This window comes from Aotus nancymaae, unplaced genomic scaffold (genome assembly GCF_030222135.1).
Source record: "Aotus nancymaae isolate 86718 unplaced genomic scaffold, 86718_ANA_hifiasm-v0.15.2.pri h1tg000029l, whole genome shotgun sequence".
NCBI classification, from domain to species: Eukaryota; Metazoa; Chordata; class Mammalia; order Primates; family Aotidae; genus Aotus; species Aotus nancymaae.
In genome coordinates, this window is record NW_026988442.1 from 30523278 (window position 1) to 30538554 (window position 15277).

A 15277-nucleotide genomic window follows, 5' to 3' on the forward strand; every position below is an offset into this window, starting at 1 on the left:
CAGTTGTGGGGACTCTGTGATGTGGACCCTCAGATGGGGCTGTGCGCAGCAGACGTGTGAGCACCAGCTCTGGGCGGCCCAGGGGTAGGCCAGGCCAGGTTATCGGTGGCTCTAAATGCTACATAAAGGGGATCATTGCAGACCTTTAAACCTAAGAGCAACGGGCACTGACAGGCCTCAGAACCATCACCTGGCAGCTGCAGGAAAAAAGGGCCGGGGAAGTATGAAAACCAGTTAGGGGACAGACGTGCTGGTTCATGTGGCCGAGTGACCACCACGTGCCTCTTACACGTGGAGTTACCAGGCGCCCATCTACTTTGTGGAGATGCTGGTGGAAATGCCAGTCATAACACAGATACAAAAAATTCTGAGAGCTTGTGTGTTTTGAGATAAAAATCACAAGCAGCTGGGCACAGTGGCTTATGCCTGTAATCCTAGCACTTTGGGAGGCGAAGTGGGAAGATTGCCTGAGACCAAGAGCTTGAGACCAGCCTGGACAACATAGGGTGACCTCCATCTCTATGGAAAAATAAAAAATTAGCCAGGTGCAGTGATGTGCGCCTGTGGTCCCTTGCTACTCGGGAGGCTGAGGCAGGAGGATCACTTGAGCCTAGGAGGTCAAGGCTGTAGTCAGTCATGATCATGCCACTGGACTCCAGCCTGGGTGATAGAGTGAGACCCTGTCTCAGAAAAACTCACAAGCTCTAGGAGACAAATTGGACTTGAATCTTGACCCTCCCCCTGCCCCACAGACTGTGTGGCCTCAGGCTGGTTACTTGACCTCTCTGTATATGTTAGTTCTTCGTTGCTCTGCAACAAATGACCTCAAAATGTAGCAGCTTAAACAACACACATTCATTATCTGACAGCTCCCATGCGCCTGGAATCTGGGCTCAGGGTCTCTCCCAGGCTGCAGTCAGGAGTCAGTGGGGCCATGGTCATCTCAAGGCTCTGCTGGGCCAGGATCCACTTCCAAGCAAGATCAGCAACTGTGGGCAGGACTCGGTTCCTCGTGGGCTGGGACTGGAGGCCTCAGCTCCCCACTGTCTGTGACCAGAATCTGCCTTGGGTTCTTGCCATGCAGACAGCACAGCTGGCTTCATCAGAGGGAGCAAACGAGAGGAGTCAGATGAAGAGAGCGCCAGCAGATGGAAGTCTTGACCTCTTGTAATCTGATAAGTGAGTCACTAGGTCCAGCCCACACTCAAGGGGAGGGAAACACACAAGGGCGTGGCTACCAGGAGCAGGGGACCACTGGGACCACTGGGGACGGAGAAGCGTGCTTAGCGCAGCATGCCACAGGTAGCTCACCTGTGCAGCAAGGATACAATGGTACCTTCCCTGGAGATGCTGTGAGCACAAAATCAGCAAATGCATGCACAGTGCTTAACCTGGGACTGCTTCATCATTCACTTGATTTATTCAACAAGTGTTCGTTGAGTACTTACTATATCCCATGCCCAGCATCAAAGCAGCAAACTAGACAACGGAGGTCCCTGCCTCCAGGAAACTGACACTGTGGTAGGCAGCACAGCCAGGGAAGAAGTCGTTTTGGGGTAACAGGATTAACAGGGAACCCAACTTGGGGTCTAGAGAGACTTTTCTAAGAGCATAACATTGGAGCTGAAAGCCAGAAAACAAGTAAGAGATATTTATTAAGAAGGAAGAAAGGCTGGAAGGGTGTTCCAGGCAGGAGGAACAGCAGAGGAGGAGGCCCTGAGGAAGAGGGAAGATGGTGAGTAGGAGGGACTGAGAGAAACCAGAGAGGAATTAGCAAGAGGTCAGCAAGGGACACGGCTGCAGGGGGTTGTCAGGGCTTGGTCTAGACACCATCTTCATCCTGAGATCAATAGGGGGCCACTGAGGAGTTTTGAGCAAGGGAGTGACTGGCTTTGCCCATCAGAGAAATAACTATGGTATTTGGAGTCCGGAAGGCTGGGAGATGGGGAGGTAAGCAGGCTCAGCTGTGGTTCTTCTCCATGCCTCGCCCTTGGCCACCTGCTTAGGTCAGAGACACTCCTTGTTTTCTTCACCGTGGTAGCCCCTGTGTCTGGACCAGTGCCGGGCACACAGCACGCCTTCCGTAAGTGTTTATGAAGTGAGTGAATCAGGGATGAATGGATGGTGGTGTCCAGGAAGGGAGGGATGGAAGGCACGGTCTGTCGTGGTGGGGAAGAGTATTTTATCGCTGACATTGTGTAAAATTGCCAGCACTGGCTTGGCATGGTGGCTCACCTGAAATCCCAGCACTTTGAGAGACTGAGGCAGGAGGATCACTTGAGCCTAGGAATTTGAGACCAGCCTGGGCAACATGGCGAGACCCCATCTCTACAAATTTTAAAAAATTAGCAGGGTGTGGTGGCACACACCAGTAGTCCAAGTCACTTGGAAGGCTGAAGTGGGAGGATTGCTTGAGCCCAAAAGGCAGAGGTCACAGTGAGGTGTCATTTTTCTGCTGCTCTCCAGCCTGAGTGATAGAGTGAGCGCCTGTCTCAAAAAAAAAAAAAAAGCCAGTACCTGGTGATAATAAAAATCAGAGCCATTGTTGAAGCAGTGTTTTAAAATTCTCTATAGACAGTGCAACCCCTGAGTGCCAGCAGCACCCATGTGGATCATACCCACCACCCCCTTCCCCAATCAGGATGCCACCAAGATACAGTTAAATGACATTTACCAACAAATTGAAATTGAAATTGAAATGCGCCTCAGCTTTCAGAGATTGGGTTAGACATCTGATCCATTCGTGCTGCTATACAGGAATACCTCAGGCTGGTAATCTATGAAGAGAAGAGGTTGATTTGGCTTATGGTTCTGATGGTCGGAAAATTCAAGATTGGGCATCTGCCTCTGGTGAGGGCCTCAAGCTGCTTCAGCTCATGGTGGAAGAGGCAGGGGAGCCCATGTGTGCAGGTCACATGGCGAGAGAGGAAGCAAGGGGCGGGGGGCGGGCAGGCTCCTTTTGCCAGCCAGCTCTCATGGGAACAAATGAAGTGAGAAATCACTTACCCCACTAGGGGGGGGCATTCATCTACTTTTGAGGGATCCACCCCCATAACCCAAACACCTCTGTTAAGCCCCACCTCCAGCATTGGGGATTGGATTTCAACATGAGATATGGCTCGGGAAGGGGTAGGAGGGTCATATCAACCAAAATAGCAGCATCTGTTTGGGTTCAGGTAGCAATGGAGAATCCAGTGGGCCTGATTTTAGGCTGGGAGCTTAGGCAGTGTGTCTGCTGACTTCTGGAGCTGTTACATCTAATGGAAGAGGTCCCAGGTGGAGCAACAGCTGGACAAAGGCCCAGAGATGCAGGCAGTGTGGTGCGTTTGGGAAAGCGAAGAGACCAGGGGGCTGGAGCAGAGGGCAAGATGAGCGAGTACTGGGAGGTGAGGTAGGAAGGGAGGTGGGCAGTGCAAAGCTTTGGTGGCCACTTAAGGTCTTTGGCTTTCACAGTGAGGGTCCTGAGCAGAGGAGGGACGGGATCTAAGGGGAGTGGGATCACTCTCTGATGACAGGCAGAAGGGGAAAGGCAGGGAGACCAGCCGAGAGACTACTGCATCAGTCCTAGCAGGAGGTGGCGATGAAACAAACACCAGACTGGGAAATGCGCCAGCCTGAGATGGGGGTCCATTTCAGGATGTCATTGAAAGAGGGAACTGATGGGATTTCCTGACAGATGGGAGCTGAGTGTCAGAGAAGGAAGGGGACCAAGCGCGGTGCTGGGCTGCTAGCCTGAGCGACCGGAATGCTGGTGTTCCGTGAAGTGAAATTCTGAGTTGGAGAAGTGCAAGAGTTCAAGTTTAAACATGGGCAGTTCTAGATCTCTCTGAGGCCTTTCCCTCTGCACCCAGCTGTGATGTCAGCGTCACGCAGATGGAGACCTTGCTTAGTCTTGTTCTGCACTGATGCGGCCCATGAGCCTTGAACCGCGTATTCATGCATTTTCTATTGCTTACAACAGAATATCTGAAACTGGGCATTTTGAAAAGGAATTTCTTCTAGTTGTAGAGACTGAGAAGTCCCAGACCGAGGGCCACATCTGATGATTACCTTCTGGCTCACGGGGACTCTGTGGCATTCTCAGGTGGCACAAGACATCACATGGGGAGGGGCTGAGTATGCTAATGTGCTGTGCTCAGGTCTTTCTTCCTCTTATATATCTTCCCTAAAGATGTCCATGTCCTTTTTTTTTTTTTTGAGACGGAGTTTCACTCTTGTTACACAGGCTGGAGTGCAATAGTGTGATCTTGGCTCACTGCAACCTCCGCCTCCTGGGTTCAGGCAATTCTCCTGCCTCAGCCTCCTGAGTAGCTGGGATTACAGTCACGTGCCACCATGCCCAGCTAATTTTTGTATTTTTAGTAGAGATGGGGTTTCACCACATTGACCAGGATGGTCTCGATATCTTGACCTCGTGATCCACCCACCTCGGCCTCCCAAAGTGCTGGGATTATAGGCATGAGCCACCTCGCCTGGCCAATGTCCTAATCCCCAGAACCTGTGGATATGTTAGCTACAGCAAAAGGAACTTCACAGGTGTGACTGTTAATCAGCAGTGAGAAAGGAGAGTGCCCTGGGTTACCCAGCTTTTCCCCATGTAATCACGGGAGTCATTAGAGGCAAAAGAAAGAGACGTGAGAGTTAGTTAGAAAAGGAGGCGTGAGGCTGGGAGTGGAATCAGAACGACGGGATGGCTGGCCCAGCAGATGAGGGCTGAGCGCTAAGCCATGCGGGCGGCAGTGATTTCCAGAGAAGCTGGAAAGGCTGAGGAAAGCTTCTCCCCTAACACCCCCAGAAGGAGCTCTGCTGACACCAGGACGTTAGCCCCGTGGGACCCACTCTGGACCCTGGACCTCGAGCACTGTGAGATGATGAATTTGTGTTGCTTTAAGCCGCTAAGTTTGTGCTTATTGTCACAGAGGCCTGCAAGGGGACAGGGCTGGAGCAGTGGGTTTCTGCTAAGGCGAAGACACGCAGGCTCTGGGGGAGGGAAGACTGAGGATGTGGGGTTTTGTTTATGGTGGGCAGTGAGGTGCAGAGGGGTAAGCAGCAGCATTTCACCGGGCTGGGGGGCAGAAAGTGGGGTCTGAGCCACATGGGGGTCAGAGTGAGACCCTCAGGGGATGAGAGTGACATGAACAGGGTTAAATGGCAAAAGAGACTGGTCCTGGCGGGGAGGCCGTGAGCCCTGGGAAATGGAAGTCATGGGACCTGGGACCCCCACTGCCTGACTCGCCGAGGGGCCCTGGACCTACTCTGGGTAGTGCTGGTTTGGGGACAGATTTTAGGGCAGATTTTAGGAAAACCTGCCCTCACACCTCCAGATCCTGGAGCCCAGCTCAGGGAACAAGGTCTGTGTCTAAGACCCCAGCAGTGCACAGAGGGTGCCCGGGCTTATTTGCACCCTGGGGAGGATAAATGAGAACGTGGGCTCCTGGACTGCACGGCCGCAGGTGTATCTGGGGAGGACCAGATGGAGAGGCGCCCAGGCGGAGCGCGTTAGCACTGTCTAACGTAGCAAGCTGCGGGCGCTGGCCACGCCTCACTCTGCTGCAAACAATCCATTATTCACCTTGTCAAACAGACTCCCCCGAGAAGCCGGTTTCAGATTTGGCTTGTAAACGGCAGCTGGCCGCCTGGCCCTTCTCTTACCTGTCCCTAAGGAGCTGTTGAGCCACAGCAGTGAGCATTTTACAAGCAGGAGGGCCACAGGTGACTGCAGGCTGCCAGAAAGCAGGTGACTGGCCTGGCAGGCTCCAGGATTCGAGGGAATCGTGGTCTTTATGGCTTTCTGCAGCCAAGGGAACTGGCTCTTTCTAGAAGACAGGCTGGAATACGCTGCTGTGTAATTAGAGATGAATAAACCAAGCCACATGGGGCAGAAGAAAAGTCTCCCTTGAGTCAGTTGTTTGGTTTAAAAAATGTGTTAAATATTAGGAAATGATTAATTTTCCATGCATTCCAGATGAGCCCATTGTTCTCCGAGCACAGGAAAGGCATGTTTGCTCATTTAACGCCCGGTTCCTGGGGGGCCCACCGTACCGTATGCCAGGGTGTAGAGACACGGCATTGAGCAAATCAAGACAGTCGTGGCTGCCATGGAATTTACAGGGGCAAGAGACAGACAGTAAACACGCGCATGGTAATCCAAACAGGTTTACCTGGTAATACGCCAGGCTGAGTACATGTGTGGGTGGGGCATGGGGTGCGTCCCGCATGGCAGTGAGCGGTCACTGAAGTCCTTTGAGGACAAGAATTTGATTAGAAAGCTGAAGAATGAGGAAGAGCCAGTCCATGAAACTTGAGGATCAAAGGTTTAGTAGGAGGAGACAGAGGTGGGGAATGGTGTGGTCTGGGCAAGGAACAGAAAAGAGGACTGGATTGGAGTCGGAGGTGAGGCTGGAGAACTTGCCGCCAAGGAAGGTGGCTGAGCCTCTTGCCTGGATCATCCTGAATGCAAAGGGAAACCGTGGAGGGCTCGAAGCAGGGGTGTGATAGGATCTGAAGCGGCTTTAAGCTAGATGTGGCTGCTGTGTGGACGGGGAGGTCAGGAGCGCACGAGGGGTAAGCAAAGGGCTGCTCTGTCATCCAGGTGGGAGAGGAGAGTGTTCTGGTGAGAGGAAGCATGGAGGTGGGATGATTTCAGAATGGACCGCAGGATTTGCTGATATGTGGGCAATAGGGACAGCCGGGGTTGTTCCCAGGGTTTTGACGAAGTGACTGCGTAGATGGTGTTGCCATAAACCGATGAGTAAGATGAGTGTGTGTTGAGGGAGTGAGAAAGAGGAGACTGGGAGTCAGGAAATTTGGGGGCATGTTGAGTTCAAAATGCCTCTTGGCTACCAAAGAGAAGGCACATGGCAGGTCGAGCAGTCTGGCGTGTGTATGTGAAGGTGTAAATATAATCCCCTCCACGGTTGTCCTCTGAATGCCTTCTTCCCATCGTATTAAGGGCAGAGGGTTCTTCATCGAATATCCTCTGACACTTTGCACAGCAGCAGAAACTGTTAGCAATGTGTTTTCGAGAGTTGTGTCAGTGAGGTGTCCCCATTTCCAAAAAAACGTCAGGCCCACTGATGTAAAAAGCATAGCCTCCAGGAAGTAGAGTGACTGGTGATGGCTCTTCCTGTCTCAAGTCCAGCCCAGTGTTTCTGAGCTTGAAGTTTTTGGTAAATCGGGATTTCCTAAAGGGCTGAGGACAGGGCAACATACAGCAGGGGGTTTTCGTTTCTTTGATAACTCCACATCGGGCCATTTACAAAGCTCAACTTGGGGATTTTATCAGAACGGCAGGGCAAGAGGCAGTTTAGAGTGAGAAGCCCTTTCTGGAGAAAGTTTGGTCTGACGTTGTCCATCTTTGAACTGCAAAATGTCATGAGGTTTATAGCAAGTGTGTTCCTATACCTCATCACAGCTACTGGGGGCAAAAGAAATGACTTCACTTTCACTTCTTAAAGGTCCTCGTGGTTCTGTGCCTCTGTACTCAGCATTATTTTATACTCAGCCTGGTTTTACCAGGAACCCAGTTTCCTTCCAATTTATGAACCTGAAGAGGCTGAGCAGGAGTCAGCATTTGTCCTGTCAGTCTTACCACTTCTTAAATTCCAACTTGGCATGAAACCACCGTTCTGTGTCTACTCCTTTGTATGAAACCTCATCATGCTGTTGGATACAGCAAGGAACATGTTCAGATTTGCAAACTCCTGGCAAAGTCACCCCAAGATGCGCCAGTACAAATCTCCTTGTCATCTCAGGTTTTGAAAATCGGATAAATTCAGGTTTTTGGCTTTAATGATCTATTTAGAAAAATTAAAATCCCATTGTCAGAGCTCTAAATGTTTTTTTCCAGATATTAGTCAAATGAGGTCCTAAGATGAGCTCAAGGCTCCATGAGAAGCCTTAGGCAAATCCGAAATCTGTTTGTTAAATGATAGGACAGTGGAGCAATAGCTAATACTGATGAAGCATGCAGTACCTGTGAGGTGGGGACAAGTGTCTTCATTTTATATCTGGGGAAACTGAGGTACAGGCCAAATTTGTGTTTATGAAGTGTGGCTCCCATATAAATATAGAACACAGACTTGGTTTTTTAGGGTTTTGCTTTTTGTTTTTGAGATGAGGTCTCACTCTGTCATCTAGGCTGGAGTACAGTGGCGTGATCTCGGCTCACTGCAACCTCCACCTCCTGGGTTCAAGCGATTCTCCTGCCTCAGCCTCCTAAGTAGCTGGGACTACAGGTGTGTGCCACCATGCCCAGCTATTTTTTGTATTTTTAGTAGAGACAGGGTTTCACCGTGTTAGCCAGGATGGTCTTGATCTCCTGACCTTATGATCCTCCCACCTCGGCCTCCCAAAGTGCTGGGATTACAGGTGTGAACCACTGCGCCCGGCCCAGAAGTGTGTTCTTTTAAATGACTATATAGTTTTAGCCTTGTCCTCTGCTGAAGTGATTTGACTTTCTATTCAGAAGTGGTATGAAGTTTTCAGAAAGTGAGTTAATTTAAAGCAAAACAGTTGGTGGCAGCTGCAGCATCGTCTTAGTGGGGAAGAGTTGCCTCTTGGGTGTGTTGCCCTGGGCAGATATTTTTTGTGGGGCTCCTGTCCGCATAAGCAACTTGAGCCATTCCTCAATCAGCGCCTTTCTGGTGGTCACGCTATCCCACAAAAATCACAATGAAAATACTGCACCAGCCATCCGGAGCAGTCTGCTCACTGGGGTGCTGTTCTGCACCCTGTTGGTGCAAGTTCTGGAGATCTTTGGGGCATCTGCATGGGAGAAATGGGAGCCAGCTGGTCCCAGCCACCAGAGGGAGACTAAGGACATTTCAAATAGGCACTTCCGGCAGCCAGGACCCATACAGGACCCTCTCTGGGCTTGGGACACCTGCCCATTTGGTAGTGTTGGTTCCAGGCACTGGAATGAGGGGTAGGGGAGCGCTAGAAAATTCCCAGGAAAACATTCCAAGTGCGGGGCTATGGTAGGGTGGAGTGGTCTCTAAAGCACGGGGCCTGGGGCGGGTACTCCATTTCCCTGGGGTTAAAGAGTGGGAGGAGGTTCAAACCACAGTAAGATTTTTAAAAAGCTACTTCCAGACCTCTCAGGTGCTTTAGCTACAGGGTGGTAAAAGCTGTTTGAAGGAAGAACTTGGCTAGAAGGTTCTAGTACTTATGTTCATGGGTTTGAAGGTATAAGGTGCATTTTTTTTTCTTTAACCTTGACATTCTGCAAGATGCTCAAATAAAAATGATGGCTTTTGCCTTCCAAGTGGCTGGCTTAGCCCAGCTGACTGTGAATGCTTTGGGACCCTTAGAAAGCTGGTCTGAGGAAGGCATCATAAATCTCTTTTATGGCTGCTACCTCAAAAGTAGTCTACAGGCACAGATTACAGCAGAGCTGCGCTGTAACCAGACACATTCAGGTTGACCATGCAGTTTTGTCACCTGACAAGTGGCTTCTGAGCCTGAGTCCCAAGCACAGTGGGACTGTACCTACCTCCCAGGGCTGAGACGAGGAATAAATGCACACACTTATGTGCACACACAAAATGTTCCTTGCTTAGTGAACCCGAAATGTAAAAGGGATATCCGAGTAGCCTCTCTGGAAAAGAAAGATACACCAAAGTAGCTGTTGCTTCCAACTGTTTATTGCTAAACTATCATGATACAAGCCGTATAAAAATACTTTACATATAGGAAAAATAAACTACATTAAACTGGAGATTAAAAACATTTGCATAGGAATGTGATGTATTCAAACGCCTTTAACAGTCAGGATTTTCCAAACCCAAGCCTGCCAGCACCACCGTGTTGGAGAGATCTCTATTTGTTGGAGAACTGTATTGGTTTTCTCTCCTTTAAGGTCTGTAGAGGCCGTAGGGGTGAGTGAGGTTCTTTGACAAGATGTCCAGGATGCTAAGCTTGTGGTTCCAACAGCCACAGCCTCGGCCTGCTCCGGCCAATCAGAATGCGGTGAGCACCTGCTCTAATGGAAACATCATCATTTGCATCCATTCCATTCAAAGCCAGAACTCAGCAGGGAGTTTAGTACACCAACAGCTGCAGAAAGGTAGAACGTTAATAACCCTTTCACTTCCAGCTCCCAGGACCCTGAGGGTTCAGGGAGCATCTCTCTGTTACCAACCACCAGGAAAGTTTGTTTTTAAACAGACTGAGTTAAGACAGTGATGTTGGCTTAGGTCAAGGCACTCACAAAGGCTGAGGGAAATGGATGATTTTGATCACAATTTTATGTGATGCTGCTTTGTCTTAAGCACTTAGTTGGAATGCAGTTGGCTGTTTTGGTTCCATAAAACTTAATGCCCAAGCCTCCAGCCCAGGAGACCCAAGGTTAAGATGTGTTGGGTCACCAAGCACCGTGCCTCCAGGAAATGAGTTCGGGAGAGATTAGCCCAGCTTGTCAAGAATGTCACAACTCCATCCATGCCTCTTGTAAACTCGAAATCAAAACATTCTTTCAATTCTGAGCAACAGAAAGCACTTGGAAAGGTCTTTTATTTTTCTTTGACATGATAAATTCAGCCTCACTGTAATCCAGAGTGACAAATAGAACATATCAACTTCCGATCTGCCTAAATGTGACAGTCTCCAAGACTGATCACTGCGGCAGGCGTCTTGGCTACTGGATGTAAACAAAAAAAGGCAGTATCATCAGTGCCTCCCAGTTCTTTGAAGGAATCAGTTCATCCCTGGTTATGTCTGTGCTGGAAAACTGTCCTTTGGATAAAGCACACAGGAATTACCTACCAGGATTTAGCTTTGGTCCCCTCTGTAAAGATTAGCCTGAACAGAGGGTTCTGTGAACATGAATTCTTTTCGAATTCCATTACAGTGAAGGCAGGGTTTTGGTGTCAGTTTTTAAAATCAGTATCCCCTACTAGACTACTTGTTTCGGAGGGGGATCTAGACACTTTATGATTCTCAGCGACTAGATCCAGGCTCAGGGCTGAAGTCAGCATAATTCTTGAGCAAGAAAAAGGTGCTCCTTCTTCCGCAAAGCCATTCCTTCTCCTGAGATGCTCTCGGTCTCCTATACAGGTGACTAACAGGCTCTGAGTGGGGATTTTATGATAAGGCTTTTTGCTTCCTGGAATGATTAACAAATGTTTCAAGAATATGTCATTTCTCTTAAGAAAAACAGAATCAACCTATGTGTAAAAAGAGACACTTCAAAAGATTTCTGACCATTTATAAATATAAATCTAATTCCAACAGGGGTGTAATATTTTGAGGACAGGTAACAAGCATAAAAATGCAGGTAAGAAAATAAAATTTAATAACATACTAATTAATCTGGATTGCTATATATATTATCAAGCAGCAGCATTTTTATACAATACAGGAAGACTTGCAAACTTTGGAAATATACTACATTCAGCAACATGGTAGGTCTGTCAAGTGCTACATGTTTACGTTAACTTAGATATAGCGAGAGCAAACTTTGACTTAGCTGAGATCCTTCTAACACACGTGCAACACACCCATCTTTACCATTTAGACACCCCTACTTTCTCGTTCTCTTAGAGGATCTTATTGCCTCTTCCCATACCGAAAATATTTCATGAGCCATCATTCTTGGCAAAATTTCCTCCTAGCATTTGTAACTGACCAAAAAAACTTCCTCGATAGCTGTCAGTTCCTAATACACTTTCTCTTGCCTGTTTGTCTCAAATCTAATGCGTCGGTTTCTCTTTCCTTTGCTGTTTGGTATAGTTAGTTGTTTATGAAAGTGCTTCCTATAATATCCAGCTAAGATGTCTTAGAAAAAGAGAGGGGTTTGTGTGTGTATTACACACACACATGCATACAGGAGGTTGAGCTATCAGGAGGCCCTTTTTGCAAACATAAACTGATGGAAAATGCATTACTCCTTTTTCACCCTGTGGGCAAGGAAGCAGAGCTACTTTGCTACAATAGCAGGAAGGCACTTGGGTAAAACATTCAGATAACTGAGGAAAGGCCAAATTCCCCCATGTGCAAAAAGTGGCTCCTAGCCAGGTCAAGTGAAAACAAATCACTCACCACACTCTTGGCTTTTCCCCAGTGAAGTCAATATTGCTGGAGAGAAAATTCTTTAGGTGAAGCTGCTAGTATAGGAACTTGTTTTGTTCGTTAGGAAGTATTTAGCATCCCAGAAGTTCTATGGTAGGGGTCAGCCTCTTACTGGCATTCTGTTTATTTAAAAGAGAATGTTGCTCAACTCTGAGCTTAGGGTGGGTGAGGGAAAGGCCATCGATTGTTAGGGAAAATAAATGCTAGGAATTGACCAACAGGTTGCATACAAGTGCACAGGCTGGAATCTGAGCATTTTGTCTTCTATCTGGAGTGCCGAGCACACCTGGCCCCACTCTCAGGAAGCTTTTACTTCTGGGTAACCTTGACAGGAGACCCAGGGCTGACAAAGCCCACAGTGTGCACTGAATGGCCATGACTTTCTTCTTAGGCCTTCTGCCTACAGACTGGACTGAGAAAACACTCTAAGTACAGTCTGTCTGAGTGCTAAGAATATTTTCACTTTGTTGTGGATTATTGAGTAAACAAATGAATGGCTGAAAATGAATCCCCGCTGGTCCTATCTGCAGTAAATGCCAACAGAAACACATCTGCCAAGAACTTTGAGGATTTTGTTTGTAAAAATCATAAAACTCGCACCCACAGAGGACTAGGGGAGACAGTGGGTGCGCTCAGTGGAAACAGTTGGAAGGAAGGATATCACATATAACACACAACTGGTCTGAACAGATTTCATTCAAACTGAAGGATGCATTCAAGTAGATTTCTTTGTGTTGGAATTCTAATACAGACAGGTCTTCAGGGGCAGAAGGGAGCTTTAAGTAGGTTCAGGTGAAATTAACCAATGAAATTAACCAATGAACCTTGGAACAGCATCCTGAGCTTCTCTGTCCCACTTTGAATTTAGGATAGAGGGAATTCAGCCCTTTTCCTCTATCTTGGTAGAAACCAGCTTCCAGAAGCACTTGGGCTGTTTTGCTTAACAAAAATACCCGCACTTCCCTTGGTTCTTTAGCCCTTCTGCTATTCCTCAATTCAATGCACTTGCTTGAGATTCACCACTGCTTTATGGAAAAGCGCTCTGGCTGCTAGGAAGAGAGCAAGCCGGAACCTTGCAAAGCATCTAGGTCGTGGAGCTACAGCAGACAGGTGCTTGCTCTCTGTAGCCTGGGTCAGCCCCCCAAGGCTATGGAAATTGTGTTAGCAGGACGGTGTGCTGCAGGGGTTAAGAACAGCTTGCCAAGACAGCTGGAGTGCTAGATGCCTTGGCCAGCTTTTTAAAGCAGGAAAAAAATAAAATAACAAACGCATATACGTGTCATAACTTAACGCCAAGAAGTCTTAACAGGTGATCTTGTCTGCGCAAGACAGTTTTTGTTTTGGAATGAGAATTCAAAAATAAAGCTTTAGCCGTGGCCCAGTTGTGGCCGAGACTGGGCGAGGTCTAAGGACTGACGGTTCAGTTTCTGTCTCTACCAAGAGGGTTTTGGGTTTCTTCAGCCTGTAAGCCGGGCTCTTGGGTCACGTTCCTTTGGTTGCTCTGAGAACTCCTTTCCTTCAAAAGGTACAGGAGCTGTGTCTGTGACCTGGAAAAACGAACGCAAGGGCTAGGGTTTAATCGCAGTGCCCACATCTTCTGTCCCCCGCCCACCCCTCCAAGCTCCAGTCACTCTGTTCTCAGGCGCGTTCCAGAGTCCTGTCTTGTGCAGAATGTGCTTTTGGTCAGCAGGCGCTTAATATTTGGACGGAACACCATTAAGATCAACCAGGATGCTTGCTGGGATTTAAAACATACAACAAAAGGAAGAGTTCTCTCTGATGTTTAGAGGGAGGTGGCAAGCTCCTTAAGTGAGAGTCCGCTTTGTGCCCATACATTGATCCGCGTGTGGACTCCGGGCTGGGAGATGAACGTGAAGGGAGACAGAAGGTGAGGGGCAGTGGAGGGCTCCGAGGGGTCAGATACACAAGGTGTCTTGCTATAATGGCTTCTTTTACGTCTGATTTCTGGCGGGAGGTCCTGAAAACTCCTTCCTGATAATTTCATTAACTACAAAAGAAAAGGGGGGGGAGAGAGAATGGGGCGAGTGAGAGGGCACCAAATACATGCATCAGGTTCGCTTTCTAGAACCTCCATTGGACTATTTATGTTTGAGACAAGGTCTTGCTCTGTTGCCCAGGCTGGAGTGCGATGGTCTGATCATGGCTCCTAGCAGCCTCAGCCTCCCGAGTAGCTGGGAGTACAGGTGCATGCCACCATGCCTGGCTACATTTTTAGATTTTTACTAGAGACAGGGTCTCACTATGTTGCCCAGGCTGGTCTCGAACTCCTGAGCTCAGGCGATCCTCCCAAAGTGCTGGAATTACAGGCGTGAACCATGTGCCCAGCTCTATTTTTTTAAATACTTTTTTTGTTCCTTGTGATTGTATATTTGACAATTTTTAATATAAAAGAAATGCTTTCCTATATCATTTTTTCAGACAATAATATTTTGTGCTAAAGATCTGTTAGTGAAAATTGCTTAAATGGTAACTTTTTCAAACCATTGTGGCAGAAATGGATTTGAACTATAGGGCATGTTTTGGGCATGTTTTAAGTAACTTTCTCCACTTCTGCATTTGATGGCACGCACTCGAGGCTTTCTGTTGGGTACCAAACTACTTCCACTATTTTGACATCCAGAAAATGCCTATTATATGATTAATTCTGATTAAACATGGTTGTTTCTTGATCCATAAAACTTACGGTTCTCAAAAGAGGACCTCTTAAAAAGAGAGCAAGTGAGAACCACCCCCCTCCCCAACCCAAAGACTGACGAGCCATCAAGATGAGCATAGTTTTGATTTCAGCACAACCAGGTGTAAGGGTCATGTCCTGGCTCTGGAAAGCTTGGTCACCTCCCACCCCAGAAGGATGTGTGGAGTTCCTAGCAGTACCAGTCACTGGCATCAAGCAGCAAGCCACCTTCTCCTACTTTGGCCACTGGGTACTAATTACTAGACTTCAAGCAGTGAGATCTTAGGATAAAGGTTCCCTAAAACATTCTTAGAAATAAGAAGGTGTGATCAGTGGCAGCCCACCCATGGGGTAGAGGTGTGCGTGCCCTAAAGTATGCCTATCCTTCAGTTTTGCAGGTAGACCATATTGACTAGTCGTGAGTGGAAGGGACAAGGATATAGACCCCTTTGGGAGTCGTATCAGAGGCAGGTTAATTTTGCATTTCTTGGTTCTGACATTGAGTCCTTTCCA

At 48.1% G+C, this 15277-nt stretch overlaps 1 protein-coding gene across 6 annotated transcripts in view; it reads right to left on the reverse strand.

The window, feature by feature from the left end:
• Positions 1-9626: 9626 nt before the first annotated feature.
• Positions 9627-15277, reverse strand: part of NFATC2 (nuclear factor of activated T cells 2) — a 158717-nt gene continuing 153066 nt past the window's right edge. For all 6 annotated transcript variants that reach the window (XM_012467464.3, XM_012467466.3, XM_012467461.3 and 3 more), the window contains one exon: positions 9627-14077. In XM_012467464.3, the coding sequence (XP_012322887.1) occupies positions 14022-14077 (56 nt within the window). In that variant the 3' untranslated portion in view covers positions 9627-14021. The remainder of the gene's footprint in view (positions 14078-15277) is intronic.